At 46.4% G+C, this 18,962-nt stretch overlaps 1 protein-coding gene across 1 annotated transcript in view; it reads left to right on the top strand.

Annotated features, from left to right (window-relative positions):
- Positions 1 to 16,199, top strand: part of FH (frataxin-like protein) — a 97,121-nt gene extending 80,922 nt beyond the window's left edge. The window contains exon 5 of the mRNA XM_086493124.1: positions 15,657 to 16,199. Within this exon, the coding sequence (XP_086349250.1) occupies positions 15,657 to 15,789 (133 nt within the window). The 3' untranslated portion in view covers positions 15,790 to 16,199. The remainder of the gene's footprint in view (positions 1 to 15,656) is intronic.
- The last annotated feature ends 2,763 nt before the right edge of the window (positions 16,200 to 18,962 follow it).

Below are 18,962 nucleotides of genomic sequence, written 5' to 3'. Positions count from 1 at the left end.
CACCGGACTTACAAAGGGGGGCTACACCATCTCGGCAAAACTTCGCTCCACTAGGCAACTAGTCTTGCAAGCACCGATCTCAGCCCTTAGCCTACATAAAAGAGCTTCGCAAATCAACATCAAGCAATCAAAGGGGCTCGTGCATAAAAAAAAAAAGAAAAAAACTGTCACAAGACTGGCACCACATGCCAATAGAAAAGAACAGACTGAACAGACTTTTAGCACTTCAATAACAATTGAATTGAGAGAGAGAGAGAGAGGACACGCGACACGGAGTGGCGGAATCCCACCCCAGAGACTATTGGCCCCAAACCTTCGCGCCCCTTTCGGTATTTCTTTATATTGCAACAACCCAATACAAGCCGGTACTCCAGACTCTACACCTTCGCCAAGAAGCATGCCAGAGAATGAGCCCTAGCCTCATATTTAAAGGCTCTTGGCCTAAAAAGCAATTATAGTGAAAAGCCTTTAAACTTAAAAGCATCTAGTCCAAAAGCAAAGCCAAAAAGCTGCTAGCGTAAATCACGGAAATCCGTACAGCCTGCCACGTCATCAACCAATGCAAAACGCGGAAATCTGCCCTTAGGTTTAGGGTTAGGGTTTTTGCAGTTTTAGGGTTTTTGGCAACAGAATTAGGGTTTGCAGGTTTTAGGGTTAGGTTTTCCAGAATTAGGGTTTGCAGGTTTTAGGGTTAGGGTTTCCAAAATTAGGGTTTCAGCAGTTAGGGTTTGTGGCAAAAATTAGGGTTAGGGTTTTTGCTCTCGGGCAGCCACGTCATCACTTTGTGACACTTCTTCTATTACTTGTTCTTCTTAGGGTTTAGGCCCCTCGGCCGGTAGCTCCGTTCTTCAGTAGGTCGACACTTTTGTTACAAAAACCTACTCCAACAGCTTCAAAGAGGGTTTCTTCGAGCATCAAAGCAAAGTGTCATTTCCTCTATCTGTGAAGAGGAGCTTCACAAAGGGAACTCTCTCTCTCTCTCTCTCTCTCTCGCTCTCGCAATTAAAAAAATCTTGCAGCCAAGCACAATAACTTGCAAATAAATTTTCCATCATATCCTAAGGGGCCTTTTGTGCTCGTGTAAAGAGGTAGACACTGCCTAGGAGTGTCTCCTAAGCTAAGACCCCTCTATTAGCACAAATGGGAAGAAGGGAATAGAAAAATTCAACGGGGAGGGGTTTCACACCTGGCAAACAAAGTTAAGAGGTTACCTAATGAAAAAATGTTTATGGTCTGTTATCAACACTGCCTTAGAGCAACAAGCCGAACCCGATGGAGTACATACTAGAGAATCTACACTCATAGCAAGTGCACAAAATTTGGCCAAAGACGAACAAGCATAAGGAATCATCACCACCTCCTTGCATGACAACTATGTGCATTTCATAGATGAATGTAAGCATGCACATTAAGCTTGGCATGTCCTAGAAAGTAATTTTAGAGCCAAGGCCAAAAGAAGTAGAGTTAGTCTCAAAAGACAACTTTACAAGATCATTATGACTGAAGGGGAGGACATCGCTAGCCTAGTAAATAGGCTTAAGAGCATTGTCACGCAGCTCACTTACATCCAAGTCAAAGTACCAAAAGACGACCAAGTGGCCGTACTATTAAGTGCACTTCCACCTTCATATGATCACTTAGTCACAATTCTTGAAGAAAGAACTGGCTCCACCTTTCCAAGATGTCATCAACTCAATCCAAGCAAAAGAAAGAAAGCAGAGAGATTCATTAACATCATCAGGACGGGCTGTTGTCACGACATCCTCAAGGGGAAGATATTCACCATCAACATCATCAATTGGAAGAAAGTGTTATGAATGTGGAAGAATGGGACACGTAGCGAAAGATTGCTACACAAACAAACCTTGCAACAAATGCGGTAAGAAGGGACACCCCCTTTCTTGATGCTACTCAAATGGAGGCAGTAGCAGTGGAGAAAGCAGCGGTAGTAGAAGCAACAATAGAAGCTACGAAGGGAAGAGACCTATCAAAGGATCAGCTCACATGGTAGAAGATGAAGAAGAAGACGAAGGCGAGAACGACCTTGTCTTCTATGACGACATACTTTGAAGATGCAGCCTCTCTACTTGTAGGGGAGGACTTTTATTTTCCTGTGTGGATATTATTATCCTATATGGATTTTGTCAGCCTGTGTGGATTTTACTGTCACGTGACACATTGAACCCTATGTGTCTGTGGACAAGCTACAGCATGACCAAGGTTTAGTCAATCAAGTCAGTCTAGGATAGGAAGTGATCCGGCACTTTTGTGAGTCTGTTCGCAGACCGTGCATGTCCAGACACTTAGATTAGATGCATATCCTCCGGTTGCACACAACATGATCATGAGCATTCCCATCAGAATCCATCAGGGGAGTTTTCCAGTGCATTAAACCTATTTTCCCTATTTTTGACATTTTTCACTTATTTATTAAGTGACTTTTGTTGGGAACTAGGTAGGGCAATTTTGCTAAGATAATATATAAGCAAACCAAAGCTAGCACTTTCTGAGAGAAGAGGCAGCAGGAGCACCTTGCTCAATAGGCAACTTCTCAGCAAGACCAACCCCCGCGACAACTCTAGAGTTTTCAACATTGTAGAAGGCCTAGCGTTTTTGCATAAGATCAGCCAGCGTTTTTGCACTTGTAGATTCACGGCGACAGTAGACAGCAGATCAGCCCTAGCATTAGCAGATTTCCACCGCAAGGACAAAGATCAGGCCTAGCGTTTTTGCATTTGCAAGGCACTTCAGCGTTTTTGCAGATCTTCGTGACGGAATCCCCACAAGCATCAACATTTTCAGTTTTCAGCATTCAGTACCCGTAGTAGAACCCCGAACCTCGCAGATCTCACCTTCCCACAGCAGATCCTCGCCGCACGGTCAGATCCCGCAAAGTTTGCAGATTCAGCCCGGAAAACGCAGATTTCAGCATCTGCGTTTTCAGCGCGTCGTCGTTGCATTGTCGTCGTTGCATTGTCGTCATCGCCGTCGTCACAGACATAGAGTCAGAATTCAGCAGACAAAGATTTGCAGATTTCAGCGGTTAGCACTTTCAGATTTCAGCCGTCTCGTCGTCGTCCTCATCGTCGGCAAGTCCAAGCATTGTAGAGATTTGTGCAATCATAAGTAGACCGCTCTCACCATAGAGAGTGGGGCCCTTGGAGGAGGGTTTACAACGTCTTTGGTGTCGTATTCTCTTCTCTCTCTTTCTCTTAGTCCCATGCACTTCCATTCACAGTGTCCATTCACGTTGTTTGTGTCCATTGCACTTTCTCATAAAGGAACAGAAGGCTCTCCCTTCCGTAAGTAAAAGGAATCCTTGAGCACAGTTCAGAGCACTCATCTTGAGCAAAGTTCAACATTCATTCCGCTGCACCTTACATTGGTATTAGAGCTTTGGCAGTGTTCTGTATCACTCAAGGAAAGAACCACAAGAACCACTTTTTTTTTTTTTTGGGTTGAGGTCGCACGAACCCAAGTTCACTTGGGCGTGTTGATTCCTAATCGTGTTTTTGAAGAGTGACAGGAAACCTAAGAAAGAAGGGCTTGTCTAGCCTCCCCTTGTGCCTCTTTTCACTCATTGAGAGCGGACCGTGCACTTAGCGGCTGGCCAATCGACGTGAGGTAGGAAAAAGCAACCTTGGTGTAAGCGCAAGGCCGCTAAGGGGTGCGCCCGCGGAAAAGAGCAGAACTCGGATGAAGAGAAGATCCTTCTCTAACACAGATTGCAAGCGAAAGAAGAACCTCAAGAACCTGAAGACCTCAAGAACCTTAAGACGCTCAAGATCATCAAGAACCTCAAGACTCAAGACGCTCAAGAACCACAAGAACTCAAGAATCCCAAGCATAGCTATAGGGGACGGGGGGGGGGCGGGCCCTAGGGCCGGGGGACGGCCGTAACCGGGCCGGGGACGGACGGGGACGCCTTGGGACGGTCGGATTGTAGGGGGACGGACCGGGTCGGACCGGAACGACAGTTTTCAGCGGATAAAAATAGCCATTTATGATCGTTTTTGACCGTTTTAAACGACTGTTTGCAGCCAAACTGTCATATTTTTGGGGGGCTTGGCCCTTAGGAGGCTATAAAAGCCCCCTTGGGCCTCTTAATACTTATTTCCTCAAGGCTCAAGCTCTCCTCTCTACTCATAGCCTCATTCCTCAAGGCTCAAGCATGACTACGCGCTGTGGCCCGTACGCTCTACACTCTACCCTTGAGTCTCCACTCTCTCCCTCTTCTACCCACTTTGAAGCTCTCCTCTCCCTCTTCTACCCACTTTGAAGCTCTCCTCTACTCTCTCCACACAAGCTCTCCTCTAACTCCTCTAACTTCTAAGCTCTACTCTCTCCGCCATCATGTCATCTCAAGCCAACTCCACTTCTCAAGCTGGTTCTTCTTGAAGGAGGCCCACCGTGCAAACGTGATCGTGGTGGGATGAAATCGACTTTAGCACGCGTGGCAAAGGTGGCGGTGCAAGACCATGGACATGCAAGCTATGCCCATACAAGAGAACGGGTGGTTCAAACAAAGTGCGAGCCCATCTTCTTCATGAACCCGGTCACGAGGTGAAGTTTTGCCCTCATGTAGCTCCCGAGAAGAGGTTGGATCTTCTTGAGAAGCTCACGGTGTATGAGGTCGCGGAAGCGGCCAAGAGGGGCCGTTTTGTTGCCGTTGATCCCTCCGCCACGGCGACACCGCGAGAGCAAAGGGAAGCCAACCTTGACGACATCTCTCGAAGCTTCAAGAGCCATGCATCTACACCGTCCTCTTCCGTTCCGCATCGCCAAAGCACTCTCAACGAAAATTGGAATCCTAAATTGAAGGAAGAGGTGGATAGGTCAGTTGCCCGATTCTTCTTCCACAACCACATTGCCTTCCATGCTTCGCGGTGAGTTTCCCTTGGCATATGCACATTGCAATCTTCCATTTTGTATTCATAATGGGTTATAACTTCTCAACTCTCCATACTAACACAACATGCTCTATTTTGTGTGGATAGGTCTCCATACTTTCGAACCATGGTTACGAAAATAGGGGAATATGGCTCCTCTTATGTGCCACCTTCATCGGAGAGGCTTCGCACCACCCTCCTTGACAAAGAGAAGCTTGCCGTGGAGCAAGCGGCCCAAGCAACAAAGGATTTGTGGGAGACCAATGGCGTCTCTCTCCTTGTAGATGGATGGAGCGACACCTGCAAGCGGTCCATCCATGGGGTGGTGGCCTACTCTCGGTGGGAGATGTACTTTGTGGAGTCACATGATGCATCCGATAGTGGTAAGGCCGCCGAGATGCTTGCTGCGGAGTGAACAAGCACCATAAAGATCACCGGCCCGGAGAATGTCCTTTGTATGGTTGCAGATGGAGAGGCGTCAAATAGGGCAGCCGGGGCTATCATTGAGGGCATGTATCCCAGCATCCATGTCACATTTTGCATGGCGCATTGCCTCAATAACCTCCTGAAGGACATAGGGAACTTGTCATGGATTTCACCCACCATTGATGACGCCTCTCGAATTGTCTCCTTTGTGCTCAACCTCCTGAAGGACATAGGGAACTTGTCATGGATTTCACCCACCATTGATGACGCCTCTCGAATTGTCTCCTTTGTGCTCAACCATCAAAAAGTGCGCCATGAATTCTCAAAGAGGAGCCACTTGTCCTTGCTCAAATATTCCGAGACAAGATTTGCATTCAATTGGCTTATGCTAGGCCGCTTGTCTACATGTGGCGGAGCCTGAAGGGGCCTCTTTCTCAGTGATGAGTTCCAGGCCATGCCGGAGTCTACATCAGCAACAGGATTGAAATGCCGAGAATGGGCCGACGACGCCGCTTGGTGGGAGGAGGTGAAGACTCTTGACGCCATGGTCAAGCCTATTCTACACCTATTTCGAGTGGTGGATGGCTTGCAGCCATGCATTGGCAAAGTCCACGAAGCCATGGATCGGATGATAGAGGCACTTGAGAAGCTTGTGCCTAACCCTGTTCAGTATGCGGAGATTCATGGCTTGTGTGAGTCGAGGTGGAATGGATACCACTCCACTTCATGTGGCAGCTTATGTACTTGACCCTGAGTTTCAGGGAAGGCGTCAAGAGACCGACAAGGAGGTGAGCAAAAGATGGCGGCTTGCATTGGAGCGCCTTGAGCCTAGCAGTGACATTAGGCGCAAGATTAGAGACGAGCTACTCAACTACAGGCAAAATAGGGCTCCTGTGGATATGTAGATGCATAGCTTGATCGCAACAAGATTGGCTCGGTTTTGTGGTGGGAGGACTATGGAGGAGATGGCCCACATTTGCAGCGCTTGGCTGTTCGTGTCCTTAGCCAAGCATGTACCACTAGTTGCTTGGAGCAACTATGGAGTGTGTACAGTCACATTGCCTCTAAGAAGAGGAATCGCCTTGGGGTTCAGAGGGCCAATGATTTGGTGTTTGTGAGCGCTAACTTGCGCATGCTTGCCAAGAGCGTCACACACAAGGCAGATCCCTTCAGTGAGTGGGAGATGGCACAAGAGAATCCATGTATGGCCGATACTCTTTTGGAGGAGCTAGAGGAGGACTTCGAGCCTCAATGCGAGCCTCCCGAGCCCTCATACGTCGATGACGACCTCGACTACGACGACGATATGGAGATTCAGCAGGCGAGCACTTCTTGAGTTTGATGATCATTGATCACTCGACTCTCTAATTGAGTGCCTAGCTACAAAACACGATTAGAAAAAGACATGACTGGCATACCATTTTGCTTGAGAGCGCGCCAATCGTCCTTCAATCGTGCAAGGTACTGAGGTGGCATAAACCGCGCCTTGAGATTGTCTTGGAAATCAGCCCAATTGAAGGAAAAGGGCGTGAATTCGTCGGCTTCCTCTAGGTGCGCGGCTAACTGTGCCTCTTGCCATGCATGGTACCAATTAATGGCATCACCGGCAAGGTACATAGCTGCCGTCAAAACTTTGCTATTTCCGGTCTTCTTAGTTGTCGCAAAATAAGCATTAAATTAATGCAACCAAGAATGAATAACCGTAGCATCCATCTTACCATCATACTTACTGAAAGTCAACTTCTCTGTGAGTGGATGGTTGGAATCCGCATCGTGGCTTGCACCACTTGAGGAACTCCCACGATCTTTGGGTGGTTCGGTCTTCGCAGCTAGCACTTGTCGAAGCAATTCTTGAGTGCATAGCTCTCTTTGAGCTGCACGCTCGGCCTCCCTTTCTGCTTTTCGTTCATTTTTTTCATCGTGCTCGCGTTCGAAAGCAAGGCGATTGGTTTCTTGTTGTGCCAACGCAACTCGATTCGCTTCTTGTTGTTGTATTGCATTTCTTTCATTTCATTCTTGTTGTGCCAGCATCATGTCCATCATTGACTTGACCATCATCTCCATAGGAGTTAGTACAACTTGTGGCGTAGATGGCGAAGGGGGAGGGTCGAAAAAATCTCCTGGTGGGAAAAATCTTCGCCGCCTCTCTCATGCTCATCACCTGTATGCGAAGTATCCATTCCGCTTCGGGTTATGACCATGCACTATGATCTTTGGTTCTTAAGTTTAGGAGGAACTTGAGTTCTTGAGGGTCTTGGGTTCTTGAGGATCTTGAGGTTCTTGAGGTTTTCTTTCGCTTGCAAATTGCGTTTGAGAAGGATCTTCTCTTCACCCGAGTTCTACTCTTTTCCGCGGGCGCACCCCTTGGCGGCCTTGCGCTCACACCAAGGTTGCTTTTTCCCACCTCACGTCGATTGGCCGGCCGCTAAGTGCACGGTCCGCTCTCAATGAGTGAAAAGAGACACAAGGGGAGGTTGGACAAGCCCTTCTTTCCTGGGATTCCTGTCACTCTTCAAAAACACGATTAGGAATCGACACGCCGAAGCGAACTTGGGTTCGTGCGACCTCAACAAGCAAAAATAATCTTGTGCTTCTTTCCTTGAGTGATAGAGAACACTGCCAAAGCTCTGATACCAATGTTAGGTGCAACGGAATGAATGTTTGCGCTTTGCTCAAGATGAGTGCTCCGAACTGTGCTCAAGGTTCCTTTTTGTTCTTATGGAAGGTAGAGCCTTCCATTCTTAATGAGAGAATGCTATGATCACAAACAAAGTGAATGGACACTGTGCGTGCAAGTGTATGAGACTGAGATAGAGAGAGAAGAGAGATACGACACCAGAGACATTGTAAAACCCTCCTCTGAAGGCCCCACTCTCGTCGGCGAGAGTGGTCTACTTATTGATTGCACAAAGTGCGATGCAATGGACTGATGCAACCTGGGACTATGTTGGTGACGACGACGGGGACGACGTTGACAACTTAAGGGTTGAAATCTGCGACCTTCTATCTGCTGTCCATAAAAACACTATGGCTGAAAATCTGGGACTGTTTCGGTGGCTGAAAATGACTGTTTTAGCTGCGTTTTTGAGGGCTGAAAATGGGGATCTTCTGCAAGTGGCCAGGGCTGAATCTGTTGTTGTCTTCAAGGCTGAAAACGCTGCTGCAAATTCTCCGCTAAAGGCTGAAAATGAAAAACGCTGGCCTGCTTTTGTAGCGTTAGTAAAAACGCTGGGGATCTGGTTATGCTGGCGATGATCAGGGCTGAAAACGCCAGGCCTAGGGGGAATGGTGACGATGTAGACCAAAAACGCTAGTGTTGATGGTGGAAAACGCCAAGTCTGATGGGTTCTTGATGGTTCTTGCTGAGAAGGTCATAGTTACATGGGACGGCGGGTCGGGGTCGGGAACGAGGTCGGGACGGCAAAAGTCAGGAAACGGGGACGGGGGTCGGAACGGTAAAAAAAAGAGAGTTTTTTTGGCATTTTTTGACCTACACACATGCCACACACATAGAGCATCACTTTGACCATAAATTTACACTAAATAGACCAAAGAACACGAGTCATATAGGCTGAAATGTGCTAATAAAATATCGATGATCGATGGATACAAAATGAGAAGTGCATGCCACAAGGGCTCAAGAGTCAAAAAGCCTAAAGGACTTAGGACAAGCCTGAGGCCTCAAGGATAACAAAAAGTACAAAGGGCTATGTAGTATGTAGAGTCGTAGACTCAAAAGTCTAGACTCGAGAGTCGAGTGATCAATGATCATCAAACTCAAGAAGTGCTCGCCTGCTGAATCTCCACATCGTCGTCGTAGTCGAGGTCGTCAGCGACGTATGAGGGCTCCGGCTCGGGAGGCTCGCATTGAGGCTCGAAATCCTCCTCTAGCTCCTCCAAAAGAGTATCGGCCATAGATGGATTCTCTTGTGCCATCTCCCACTCAGTGAAAGGATCTGCCTTGTGTGTGACGCTCTTGGCAAGCATGCGCAAGTTAGCGCTCACAAACACCAAATCATTGGCCCTCTGAACCCCAAGGCGATTCCTCTTCTTAGAGGCAATGTGGCTGTACACACTCCATAGTTGCTCCAAGCAACTAGTGGTACATGCTTGGCTAAGGACACGAACAGCCAAGCGCTGCAAATGTGGGCCATCTCCTCCATAGTCCTCCCACCACAAAACCGAGCCAATCTTGTTGCGATCAAGCTGTGCATCTACACATCCATAGGAGCCCTTCTTTTGCCTGTAGTTGAGTAGCTCGTCTCTAATCTTGCGCCTAATGTCATTGCTAGGCTCAAGGCGCTCCAATGCAAGCCGCCATCCTTTGCTCACCTCCTTGTCGGTCTCTTGACGCCTTCCTTGGAACTCAGGGTCAAGCACATAAGCTGCCACATGAAGTGGAGAGTAGTATCCATTCCACCTCGACTCACACAAGCCATGAATCTCCGCATACTGAACAGGATCAGGCACAAGCTTCTCAAGTGCCTCTATCATCCGATCCATGGCTTCGTAGACTTTGCCAATGCATGGCTGCAAGCCATCCACCACTCGAAGTAGGTGTAGAATAGGCTTGACCATGGCGTCAAGAGTCTTCACCTCCTCCCACCAAGCGGCGTCGTCGGCCCATTCTCGGCATTTCAATCCTACTGCTGATGTAGACTCCGGCATGGCCTGGAACTCATCACTGAGAAAGAGGCCCCTTAAGGCTCCGCCACATGTAGACAAGCGGCCTAGCATAAGCCAATTGAATGCAAATCTTGTCTCTGAATATTTCAGCAAAGACAAGTGGCTCCTCTTTGAGAATTCATGGCGCACTTTTTGATGGTTGAGCACAAAGGAGACAATTCGAGAGGCATCACCAATGGTGGGTGAAATCCATGACAAGTTCCCTATGTCCTTGAGGAGGTTATTGAGGCAATGCGCCATGCAAAATGTGACATGGATGTTGGGATACATGCCCTCAATGATAGCTCCGGCTGCCCTATTTGACGCCTCTCCATCTGCAACCATACAAAGGACATTCTTCGGTCCGGTGATCTCTATGGTGCTTGTCCACTCCGCAGCAAGCATCTCTACGGCCTTGCCACTATCGGATGCATCATGTGACTCCACAAAGTACATCTCCCCCCGAGAGTAGGCCACCACCCCGTGGATGGACCGCTTGCGGGTGTCGCTCCATCCATCTACAAGAAGAGAGACGCCATTGGTCTACCACAAATCCTTTGTTGCTAGGGCCGCTTGCTCCACGGCAAGCTTCTCTTTGGCAAGGAGGGTGGTGCGAAGCCTCTCCGATGAAGGTGGCACATAAGAGGAGCCATATTCCCCTATTTTCGTAACCATGGTTCAAAAGTATGGAGACCTATCCACACAAAATAGAGCATGTTGCGTTAGTATGGAGAGTCGAGAAATTATAACCCATTATGAATACAAAATGGAAGATTGCAATGTGCATATGCCAAGGGAAACTCACTGTGAAGCATGGAAGGCAATGTGGTCGTGGAAGAAGAATCGGGCAACCGACCTATCCGCCTCTTCCTTCAATTTAGGATTCCAATTTTCGTTGAGAGTGGTTTGGCGATGCGGAAGGGAAGAGGACGGTGTAGATCCATGGCTCTTGAAGGTTTGAGAGATGTCGTCAAGGTTGGCTTTCCTTTGCTCTCGCGGTGTCGCCGTGGCGGAGGGATCAACGGCAACAAAACGGCCCCTCTTGGCCGCTTCCACAACCTCATACACCGTGAGCTTCTCAAGAAGATCCAACCTCTTCTCGGGAGCTACATGAGGGCAAAACTTCACTTCGTGACCGGCCGGGTTCATGAAGAAGATGGGCTCGCACTTTGTTTGAACCACCCGATCTCTTGTATGGACATAGCTTGCACGTCCATGGTCTTGCACCGCCACCTTTGCCACGCGAGCTAAAGTCGACTTCATCCCACCACGACCACGTTTGCACGGCGAGCCTCCTTCGAGAAGAAGCGGCTTGAGAAGTGGAGTTGGCTTGAGATGACATGATGGTGGAGAGACTCGAGAGAGTAGAGCTTAGAAGTTAGAAGGGTTAGAGGAGAGCTTGTGTGGAGAGAGAGTAAAGGAGAGCTTCAAAGTGGGTAGAAGAGGGAGAGGAGAGCTTCAAAGTTCAAACTTGAGCCTTGAGCTTGAGGGAAATGGAATGAGCTTGAGCCTTGAGCTTGAGGGAAATGGAATGAGCATTGAGCATTGAGACTATGAGTATTAAGAGGCCCAAGGGAGCCTTTTATAGCCTCCCAAGGGCCAAGGCTTAAAAAATATGGCAGTTGGGGCTGCACAGAGCCATTGCAAACGGTCAAAAACGGCCATTTTTTTGAATCTGTTCCGGTCCGACCCCGGCCGACCCTTGCCGTCCCCGTCCGGTCCGTCCGACCCCGGCCGTCCCCCCTGCGACCCGCCCGTCCGGCCCGTTTTCCGTCCGTCCCTCGGCGTTCCCAGCCGTTCCCGGCCCGGTTACGGCCGTCCCCCGGCCCTAGGGCCCGTCCCCCCCGTCCCCTGTAACTATGGAGAAGGTGCCTGTTGATTGGTGGAGCTCCTACTGCCTCTTCTGCCAAATAGTGCTAACTTGGGTGGGGTTTGCTTATATATTTTCTTAGCAAAATTGCCCTACCTACTTTTGTTGGGAAGTCACTTAAAAATAATAAGTGAAAAATGTCAAAAATAGGGAAAATAGGCTAAATACACTGGAAAAATCCCCTAACTGATTCTAATGGATTTTGATGGGAATACTGGTGATCATGTTGTGTGCAACCAAAGGATATGCATCTATACTAAGTGATTGGGCATGCACAGTCTACAAATAGACTCACAAAAGTGTCAGATCACTTCTAATCTAGACTGATTGGACTAACTGAACCTTGATCATGCTGTAGCTTGTCCACGGACACATAGGGCTGGATGTGTCACGTGACAACTTCTTAGCAAGACCAACCCCCGCAATAGACCTAGCGTTTTCAGCCCATCTGAGAAGCTAGCGTTTTTGCAAGACAGATCAGCCTTGGCGTTTTGTACAGCAGATCAGCCCCGGCGACAACAGAAGATAGCAGTTTCCACAGCCACACAACATATCAGCCTAGCGTTAGCAGATTTCCCGCAAGACTCATTTTCAGTCCCTAGCGTTTTTGGTTTGCAGATCAACCTCAGCTTTTTTGCAGATCTTCGCGATAGAATCAGCCCTAGACTCAGCGTTTTCAGTTTTCAGCAGTCAATTACTGCAGAAAAAGTCCCGAACCTCGCAGATCTCACCTTCCCGCAGCACATCCTCGCCGCACGGTCAGATCCATCGAAGTTTGCAAATTCAGCCAGGATAACGCAGATTTCAGCATCTGCAATTTCAGCGCGTCGTTGTGGCATCGTCGCCATCGACATCCTAATCGACATAGAGTCAGAATTCAGCCGATAAAGATTTGCAGATTTCAGCCATTAGCGTTTTCAGATTTCAGCCCGTCTCGTTGTCGTCCTCATCGTCGTCGACGTTGTCGACGGCAAGTCCAAAGCATTGTAGAGTTTTGTGCAATGTAGACCGCTCTCGCCATAGAGAGTGGGGCCTTCGGAGGAGGGTTTGACAACATTCTGGTGTCATATTCTTCTCTCTCTATCTCTCAGTCTCAGCACCTTCATTCACAGTGTCATTCACTTTGTTTGTGTCCATTGTACTCTCTCATTAAAAGGAACGGAAGGCTCTTCCTTCCGTAAGTAAAAGGAACCCTTGAGCACAGTTCGGAGCACTCATCTTGAGCAAAGTTCAACATTCACTTCCGCTACACCTAACAATTCCATACTGAGCATGTGCGAATGTCCTATGGTGTTATCTGACACAACAGGTGCATTGCAAAATCACCACAAAGAAACGCATTTGAAAGCCATGGATAAGAAGACATCTCATGACACAAAACAGCTCGCTGTCTGGAGGCCGTATGCGCATAGACCCCACCAAATTCATAAATTTGTCCATTGATCGTACATCGAACCACCATCCAACGACTGACCAGATCATTATAGGTCAGAATTGGCTACAATTCGTGCCTAACCATAATCAAAACACTTGAAAAGCTTGACAAACCAACGTATGCTATCCAATACCCCTCAAAATATGAGCATTGCCCAGCATATTCATGTGGATTATACTCTTGCAAAACCACAATGTCTGCCTTACATGTATGTACATAGTGCCAAGTTAATCTCCACTTATCAGGGTTACATAACCCGCGCACATTATATGAAATGCATTTAACAGAACTATGCATTCAAGAGATATGTACGTAGACAAAGGAAGGAAGGGACTAAGTCGAGTGCTCATAAGCACATCAACATCAGCAGCCCGCGACTCAACCACAACATCCTGCATGCCTGTCTCAGAGGAAGCAAAGCCTACAAGTGTTGGAGAGGTCCCATGAACCACTGCATCTCTGTAAGAGTGCACCACCTTATTCCATACATCTGCAAGAGTGTGATTATCATTACAAGGAAGAGGTTGTTGCCTTGCAGATTTCACTTCAGGAGGCACATAATTGTGAGAAGAGAGTTGCGGGCGTATTTTAAGAGTCTTCTTGGGGGTGATCCAAGGAGATCCTTCCCCCGAACCACATTTTCCTCCTTATTCTTGGTGTCATGGGCAGATACAGACTTTCCTTTACTCGAAAGATTTGAGGAGGCAGCAAGTTTGACCTTTATCCAAAGGTGAAGCATCAGGCAACGTAGAAGCCGCAGTAGTGGTGGATCTAGGATTAGGGGCCACAAGCTGAGGGACTCAGATTGCATATGTTCAAATTTCCACAGCAGAAACATGAATTTGGAAATTTCTCCCATTTGAGCTTAAAAGGGCGTTTTCCAATGAGCGGGTCACCCGAGTTGACAGGGATACCTTCAGGGGTGGGAACATCTGTATCCCAAAGCACACAAAAGCGATTTGTATTGGCATCAAGCTTGGGAGGACAAATCACTTTTCCCAAATGAGAGGCGAGCATAGGAAGAAAGTGTCGCCAGGTGCGTGGAAAGTCAAGGATTTCCACCCATACAGGGCACTTATGACGGATGAGGCTTTGATAGTCCTTGGTAAGAGCCCATGGCAATACAGGTGTCATTTGAGTACCAAAAAACATAGGAGATAACTCAAGCAACATAGTACGGGCAACATAGTACGGGCATCTGTGTCTGCCAACAAAACTTCATAGAATCCCCTGGCACCAAAGTAAACGCCTCGAACTGCCTGGCGCTTAAGAAGGAAGTCTACCCACTGACCCACATCCTGCGCAGTAGGCATCTTGCCCAAAAAGAACAAAATAACTGCATTTAAAGTGTATTGCGCCACCAGGTCCATGAGAGCTTGAACAGGAATGAGCATTTCGGTAGTGGGTTCGTGCCCCTCCCAAGCATTCCGCGCACCTTCAAAATCCTCTAATAAACAGGCTCGAATTTCACCCATTTCCGAAGACTGAAGTGCCATCTGTTTCTTGCGTTTGTAGGAGCTGATAAAAGGCGCATTTGAATTTGACATGCATTGAGAACCTATCGATTATATACTCGCACTAACTCACACACAAACACACACACTCTCATATTTTTATTTTTTTATCAATTTAAGAGACCTGGTATTGAAAAAACCAAAAAGACGCTACTCTTGCTGTACAAACTTTATGGAGTTTCTTAGAGAACCTTCCTGTTGCACACGCTTTTATGAAAATCCCTTGCTGCAGACAGTATCAATGAAAATCCCTGCTGCACACTCACTTTTCTTGACCTGCTGCACACACTTTTTTATGATACGGGACCTGCTGTACACAGCTTTTTAAAAATCGACCTGCTGCACACCTCTTTCTCTCACACAGACGTGCGCGCACACACACTGACGTGCGTGCACTCACACACCAAAGCAGAACACTGTCTGTACAGAGGGCTGATGAAGGGATGCGCAGGGGCAAACTGTCACGTTGAGGGCCAGCTGGCGCAAAGAGAGTGCACAGAGCGCTCAGCTCACGCAGGTGGCAAGGGCGCGCAGACGTTCTCAGATCACGCAGAGGCAGGTCGCACGCTCACTCTCTCACTCTCTCTCTCCACACACACACACACACACACACACACACACACACACACACACATATATATATATATATATATATATATATATATATTCTCGTGTGTGTGTGTGTGTTATACATGCATGTACATGCAACAGCTTTCCTTTGCCTTTACGAGACGCTAGTATAGTTTTTTAGTTTTTGGGTTCTTTGTTGATTGACATTGCACGAGTGCTGAGAGTTTCTTTTATAACTATGCTTTCATTCTTTGCAGTGCTCACTTGTTTAGTTGTTTTTGTGGTAGTGGACCTGCAAGATTTGACTGGGATACCAAGGAGCAGCGCTGGATCTACAGGCGTACGAAGGCTGAGCTTTTTGGTCTTCTGGAGAAGGAAGTGCACGATCTTGTGGGTGAATCCGTAGTGCTATCCAAATAGATTGCTCGTTTTTGGCCTTTGTATGCATCAGGTGGCTAATTTTTGGAACAAGTTTTGGGTGCTCTCTCTCTCTCTCTCTCTCTCTCTCTCTCTCTTATATGGCAGCATGAATATTCTATATGAAAGATCATGTAATGCCTCTAAAACATTTTGATAGCTTGAATGTTACAAATCTTTTTAGAATCATTTGCTGGGCTTTATGTTCCTTCCCTGTTGAAAATGAAAAGCCCTGGCTGCTATTTCACTGGACCTTAATTTCCAAGGTGAAAAGATTGGGCATTTTAGTTATGAATCCCGGTAACTTAGCTTTTGGCATAACTACCGGTTGTCTCATTAGTTTGACCTTCAAAACTGGGTCAAGGAAATGGTTTTTTTTTAATAAATTTAGCAGCACAAGGTTCCGAAGGCAAGTTTCAAGTCTCTCTTTTTTTCAATGTTATAAAGTTCATCATCTTCATGGAGTCAATTGTCTCAACCTGTCAAGTATATGCTGTTCATGAAGACTTTGAGTATGATATAGTTTGTGATGATTGTTGAAGTCAATAGCTCCCTTGGTGGAATGAACCTTGTAAGTGAGGCATCCCAAGTTTATACTCTTTGTCTTTATTTAAGTGTTAAAAATTCATTGTTGCTGTTTAAGTCAATTGTACCTTGCGGAAGACCTTGACTAGTATAGAGTTCATTGATTGTTGAAGTCAATGTCAAATTCATCATGTTTATGAGTTCATTATGTGTAGTATATCCTCTTCACCAGGGAAAGCTAAAGTTCCCATTGAATTATTGGTTAGTATTTTCCAATTTCAGTCACGAGGCCAAAACTTTGTTTAGGTCACTCAACTTTTGAAATCCATGCTGTATTATCAAATTCCATGCTACATGTGACTCTACTTTTCCCACAATCTCAATTAGCAATTGAAAATTTGAAACCATGTTCATGTTTATCCCATCATGGACTCAATTTAAATTGATGGGCTTTCATGCCTACTATGGGTTGACATCGCTTTTGCAACTAAGGGTAACTTTATGAACTCGTGCAACTTCGGACATTTTTTATTCAATTCTGGTTTCTTATGATCAGGGCCTAGTGTGCGGAAGGGGCGCTCTGCACACAATGAAACCTTTAGGTAGGTTAGGGGTGAAAATCAACCAACTTTTCGTGGAAATAAGGAGAAACCTCTTACACACCAAAACCTACATCATTTTGATAGTCGAAGGCTTTCTCACCATGACTAGAACATCTATCATATTTTGGGTTTCTTGGAATTGTTCCTACAATGTAAAAAGCACTCTTCTACTTTTTCCTTTGTCTTCTTACCAAAGCAACTTTATCTCCCCCCCCCCCCCCCCCCCCTTCCCTTCTTTTCCCTCTCACTATATGGCATGGCTATATGGCTCATAGGGGATCTAGGGCCCAAATTTGGGGACCGAGATGGTTTTAATCTCAGCCGTCGGATCATGTAGTGAACTAAGGGTGAATTGGGGGGTAAACTAGGGATGGGTGAATTGGGGGTGAACTATGGCGGAAAACTAGGGTGTGATAATGTACCATGCCAACATGGGTAGTACACATGCTAGCGTATGGTAGGGCATTCGTGTGGCAACCGAGAGGTCTCGGGTTCGACCCACACCCTGCGAGGCGCGTGAACTCGGGGCGCCATTTTTGCCCCAACTTCACCCTCAGTTTACTCCGAGTTCACCAAAGATCGGACGGTTGAGATCAAAGCCGTTCGCACCCCCAAATTTGGGCCTTAGATCTCTCCCTCATTGACCCTGTGTAAGATAGTTAAGAGCCCCCTCCCCCCCCAAAAAAAAAGAAAAACCCAACACACACATACATACATACATATACATATATATATATATATGTATATATATATATATATATATATATATATATATATATATATATATATATGTATATATATATATATATATATATATATATATATATGTATATGTATATATATATATAGACACACACACACACACACACACACACACACACACACATATATATATATATATATACATATACACATTTACTTACATATCCTTTTTACTACATCTGTTCCCCCCCCCCCCCCCCCCCCCCCCCCCCCCCCCCCCCCCCCAAAAAAAAAAAAGTGCCTATTGCTTTCCTCAATAGGGGGAGTTTCTTCACCGACTAACTGGACTTAGTGTAAAAAAATTGCATTCACATGATCAAAAATCTCGAAAACAAATAAACCCGGGGATCACTGATGGTCGACTCAACCAAAATATGGGAAATGTTACTCGAAGGTGAGATTTACCAAGAGTGATTATCTGGCTAGGCACAATCGGTATTCCTCTTCTTTTTTTGTGGTCGGTGTGGGTATGCCACCCTATTTGGAGGAGAGAGGTTCCTTTTAATAAAGGTATTGCAATCTTGAATGTAATACCATTTTTAGCATAACATGATGCGCATCCACCTAATCTGCATGGTGCAGACTTTGCAGACAATTTAGGATTGCTATGGATTGAATGCCGGAGAATGGCGTGTAGGACCAGACCGCAACAAATTGCAATGTAAGCTGTACGCACAGGCCACCCGACACCCACTACTTAAGGAGGAGGTGAGTACTTGTGAAAGTACCCACTTAGTGCCTAGAGGTATTGTGAGAGAGAGCACCTTCTGTTGAGTTAGAGTAGCATAGCACTTTGCATTATGGAAAAGAGCAATGCAATTGTTGAGTTCGGATCTGTTGAGGTTGGTGTCTATTAGTATGTTTTGATTCTTAAAGTGTTAAGATCTATTGTGCTGCGTAATCATGTACTACGTAGGGTAGCAATACTGATATGCCTTGTTGACAATGTAACACTTATGAAAACTATTGCTTGTTGGTCTAATAGCTGTACTGGTAGTTGGTGGGTTGCTTTGTAAAGGACCTGAATGAACATAAAAAAGATGCAAGGATATTATTCCATATAACTATGCACAATCTCATGGCTTTGCTTCTGTAATATTACTTCGGGTATGAGTACATTGTTACCAGTATGGAAATGATGATACCTAGATTTGGAGGCACTATTAGATAGTGGACTTTTTCTAAACTCGTGCATTGGCATGCATATGTTTGCATGATATATTAGGGTAATTTTTTTGTAGTATGCATCGACATGAATACGAGCTGGGAACTTGTATCATCATGATG

The sequence above is a fragment of the Adiantum capillus-veneris genome, chromosome 21 (assembly GCF_014529385.1).
Source record: "Adiantum capillus-veneris isolate H3 chromosome 21, ASM1452938v2, whole genome shotgun sequence".
Taxonomy (NCBI): domain Eukaryota; kingdom Viridiplantae; phylum Streptophyta; class Polypodiopsida; order Polypodiales; family Pteridaceae; genus Adiantum; species Adiantum capillus-veneris.
This window is presented reverse-complemented; position numbering and strand designations above follow the sequence as displayed.